The sequence below is a fragment of the Anarrhichthys ocellatus genome, unplaced genomic scaffold (assembly GCF_004355925.1).
Source record: "Anarrhichthys ocellatus isolate YVR2014 unplaced genomic scaffold, GSC_Weel_1.0 scaffold3128, whole genome shotgun sequence".
Lineage (NCBI taxonomy): Eukaryota > Metazoa > Chordata > Actinopteri > Perciformes > Anarhichadidae > Anarrhichthys > Anarrhichthys ocellatus.
Window position 1 is genome coordinate 1 of NW_022283102.1, and position 4,557 is coordinate 4,557.

A 4,557-nucleotide genomic window follows, 5' to 3' on the forward strand; every position below is an offset into this window, starting at 1 on the left:
CACATCACTATATTTATGAACATTTTATTACACATCACTATATTTATATACATTTTATAACACATCACTATATTTATATACATTTTATTAAACATCACTATATTTATATACATTTTATTAAACATCACTATATTTATATACGTTTTATTACACATCACTATATTTGTATACATTTTATTACACATCACTATATTTGTATACATTTTATTACACATCACTATATTTGTATACATTTTATTACACCACTGTATTTATAAACATTTTATTACACCACTGTATTTATAAACATTTTATTACACATCACTATATTTATATACATTTTATTACACCACTGTATTTATATACATTTTATTACACCACTGTATTTATAAACATTTTATTACACCACTGTATTTATATACATTTTATTACACCACTGTATTTATATACATTTTAATACACACCACTATATTTGTATACATTTTATTACACACCACTATATTTGTATACATTTTATTACACACCACTATATTTGTAAACATTTTATTACACACCACTATATTTGTATACATTTTATAACTACTGTTGTTGTTGTTGTCTGTAGGCTGGGCCCCGTCAACCTTTGTGTCTTCGCGGCAGCAGAAAGCTGAGAAGCATCATGCCCGACCAGAAGACTTCATGGACGAGGAGGTGAAGAGTTACACTGACAAACAGCTCTGTTGATGCAGGTCCAGAGGGACTGACTGTTGTTGTTGTTGTCAGGACCTCGGTGAGCACGGCATCGCTCCCTCAGAGATCAGCACCAGACAGGAGTTCACCTCCAGTCGCAGAGACGCCATCAGAGAAAAGGCGAAAGCCGTCAACGCTCAGTCAGCAACGATACCTGGAGACACTCTGCTGGAGGAGCTGATCGCACCGACCAGGTAACATATCACACCTGTTACCCGTAGACCAGGTAACATATCCCACCTGTTACCCGTAGACCAAGTAACATATCACACCTGTTACCCGTAGACCAAGTAACATATCACACCTGTTACCCGTAGACCAGGTAACATGTCACACCTGTTACCCGTAGACCAGGAAACATGTCACACCTGTTACCAGTGGACCAGGAAACATGTCACACCTGTTACCAGTGGACCAGGTAACATGTCACACCTGTTACCAGTGGACCAGGTAACATGTCACACCTGTTACCAGTGGACTAGGTAACATATCACACCTGTCACCAGTGGACCAGGTAACATATCACACCTGTCACCAGTGGACCAGGTAACATATCACACCTGTTACCAGTGGACCAGGTAACATATCACACCTGTTACCAGTGGACCAGGTAACATATCACACCTGTTACCCGCGTTACTATCTGATCAGCACAGTAAATTAATCTGTCCTGAGGTGCGTTTGTTTCGTCCTTCAGGTCATCCATCGGGGTGGAGCTTCTGAAGAGGATGGGATGGAAGGAGGGTCAGGGTGTCGGACCTCATGTGAAGAGGAAAGCTGGTCAACAGCAGACGGGTACGTCTGAGGGTTCTGTAGCGTGAACGCATCCCGCCCCGGGGAAAGTGGGGAAGGCTTGCGCACCTAACACGGCGGTCACGCCGTTGGCTGTCCCACCTGCGAGGATTAGGTTCCTCTTGGAGGTGTCGGAACAATACCTTCGGCCTTTTCTCTCACCACGTAGCTGAGTCGTTAGGATTTCGGAATTATTGTCTTTCTGAGAGTCGGAATTATTGTCTTTCTGAGAGTCTTGTACGGCTACGCCCGAGGCGCTCTCGGTAGGATGTAACCCTAACACCCTATATGAATAGTTATGTAGAACGTCTGTACTTTACTATTGCCTATTGTGAACTTCTCACCATTTATGACGAACACTGCCAAGTCTTCACCCAGGGTACTCACCTTTAAGCTCCTCTGGTAGAGTCAGTCGTCACATCTGATCACACGGTTAACGGACAGGGGAAGAGGGGTACATTGTTCTAAAGGACCAGAGTACTTTGTTTGGTTTCAGCTACTTATAAATGGTAAAGCCGTGGTTTTATTCAAGTTTTTCACACAACAGTCACATGCAACAATTTCAATTCAATGAAACAGTCTCAGTGCCACAAGAATTAATTCAACACTCTCACTGTAATGGGTTTTTCTATTCAGTTTTCGCTGATTTGCTTTAGAAATCTAGTCCAGTTTATGCTCTGGATGGTCTCCCCACCTCTCTCTCTCTCTCTAACAGTCCTGCTGTTTTCAGACTTTCTCAGTCAGCTCTCGCTGTGAGCTTTTTCTATTTCCTTTTTTTCATGCTGTCCTCTGATACCAGACACGTCTTCTAGTCCCCCTCAGAGTGGGTAAGACAGCAGAAGGGTCTTCTAGTCCCCCTCAGAGTGGGTAAGACAGCAGAAGGGTCTTCTAGTCCCCCTCAGAGGGGGTAAGACAGCAGAAGGGTCTTCTAGTCCCCCTCAGAGGGGGTAAGACAGCAGAAGGGTCTTCTAGTCCCCCTCAGACTGGTAACTGGTTTGATCCTGTTCAGAAGAGGAAGGATTACAGTATACAAGTCTTGAGTGACAATTTTGTATAAGGCGTCTATGCAGTTTATATGTTCAATCACGTCCATCAAACAATAAAACAGTTTATATGTTCAATGGTTATACTTTTTAAATCAAAAAGGTTGCATGTTACAATAGTTATACTTTTATGCTTTCATACTGTTCTACGATCTCTTAACCGTTCACGTCCAGTTTACAGCTGTATGAACACAAACAAACTTTAGATGTGATTTAACTGCAATAAACAGACATGAAAGATGCAGAAATAACTACATAATGATGCAGATTTGTAAAAAGTCTGAATTCATGTCTCCTCAATACGACAAGTAAATCATTTTTAAAATACTTTCTAAATGGAGTTTGGTTCTATCGATGCTATGCTAAGTTAAGATTGTAGCAGCTTAACATAAATACATCAGCGTTATTGTTTGTACCATCTGGTTCATACTCATATATTTATACTCATAGTTTCATCAGGTCTGTGTACTAATATGAGGTATCGTAGAACTCTAGGGGGACACACTAGTTGTGTTATTTCCTGTTTTCTACATTGCTGAAGGTGTTGTTGAAGACATCTCACTGATGCTCAGGATGAGTTCTACACAGATTCACATTTCATTTATGAACTTGTTTTCATCTGTCAGGTTTCTCTTCTTTCTCTACAGACAGAAGAAGTCGACTGTACGGATCTGTGCTGCCCCCTGCTGGATCAGAGGACTCACAGGGGGTGAGACAGCTGGAGGACAGACACATTCAGACAGACACATTCAGATACAGTCAGACAATTATTATTATGTTTGTTATTTCGTCCATAACTTCTTCAAACGTCTACTAACAGTCCTAAATGTTAAACTACTGTTGTCCTCTTCATCCAGTCTGTCAAACACTAACATCAATAACAACAATAAATAATATTTATCATCTTAATAGATATTTAGATTCATTTGATGTAACATCTTCATCCTTTTAATCAGGATGATGATGATGATGAGTTCGCTCCAGAGGACGTGATGTTTGCCCCAAAGGATGTGACTCCGGTGGACTTCAACCCCAGGCTGGGGGTCCAGGGTCTGGGGTACCGCGGTCTGGACCCAGGTCTGGCTCTGATGGGCCGCGGAGCCCCTGAACACCTGGACCTGTTCAGACCTCAGTCCGAGACCAGGAGCCGTCTGTTCGGAGACAAGAGAGGCTCCAAGAGAGGAGGCGTGGCCGGACAGGTTGGGAGCTCTGCCTACTACAACCAGGTTCTATTAGCAGAGACTCACTGACTCTGACGATGATGTCACCTTTCACCTGCAGGCGTTTGGGGTGGGGGCCCTGGAGGATGATGATGATGAAGAGGTCTACCACAGAGACTCCATGTCCAGATACGACACGGTCCTGGGGGGGGAGGAGCCTGGAGACGGACTGTTCGGCTGGACTGCTCCGCAGCAGTACACCAAGAAAAGAGGTAAAACTGGGGGGTCCAGGGAGGTCCAGGAGAGTGCCCCTAGTGGACACCAGGAGCATAACATGTATTATTTTATGTTGACAGACAAAAGCAAAGATGCATTTTACATCGGTAAGATCCTGGAGGGATTCACTTTGGCCCAAAACCCATCTGAGGACAAACCGGTGAGCATCCTGAAGTCTGAAGACAAAGTCTCCATCTGAACCTGAACAATCTTCACTGATCTGATCCTCTGTCCCTCTGCAGGTCTTCCCCTCCCCCCCTCTGCCCAGAGACTACCGTCCCGTCCATCGGTTCCGTCCGTCCCTCGATGCCTCGGGTCTCTCGGGGGTCAGTCCTGCACTGGCCGAGGCTCTGAGGGTCTCCAGGGGCCACATGGTCCCAGAGGAGCCCCAACATGGGGGACGCCACCAGCTGGACTCTGGTCAGAGGAGGACGCTGCTGGGAGAAGACGCCCTGCAAGGTAGAGATTTACATCCTCCATGTGAGCTCTAAACTAATACTGAGGTTAAGTTTATCCTCCATGTAAGCTCTCAACTAATACTGAGGTTAAGTTTATCCTCCATGTGAGCTCTAAACTAA

The 4,557-nt window shown here is 44.0% G+C and overlaps 1 protein-coding gene across 1 annotated transcript in view; it reads left to right on the top strand.

Moving 5' to 3' along the window:
- Positions 1-576: 576 nt before the first annotated feature.
- gpatch1 (G patch domain containing 1) overlaps positions 577-4,557 on the top strand; it is a gene marked incomplete at both ends in the record, with an annotated part of 5,170 nt that continues 1,189 nt past the window's right edge. The window contains 8 exons of the mRNA XM_031840679.1: positions 577-669; positions 742-902; positions 1,406-1,503; positions 3,191-3,252; positions 3,500-3,742; positions 3,825-3,975; positions 4,060-4,139; positions 4,222-4,438. Of these exons, the coding sequence (XP_031696539.1) occupies positions 577-669; positions 742-902; positions 1,406-1,503; positions 3,191-3,252; positions 3,500-3,742; positions 3,825-3,975; positions 4,060-4,139; positions 4,222-4,438 (1,105 nt within the window). The remainder of the gene's footprint in view (positions 670-741; positions 903-1,405; positions 1,504-3,190; positions 3,253-3,499; positions 3,743-3,824; positions 3,976-4,059; positions 4,140-4,221; positions 4,439-4,557) is intronic.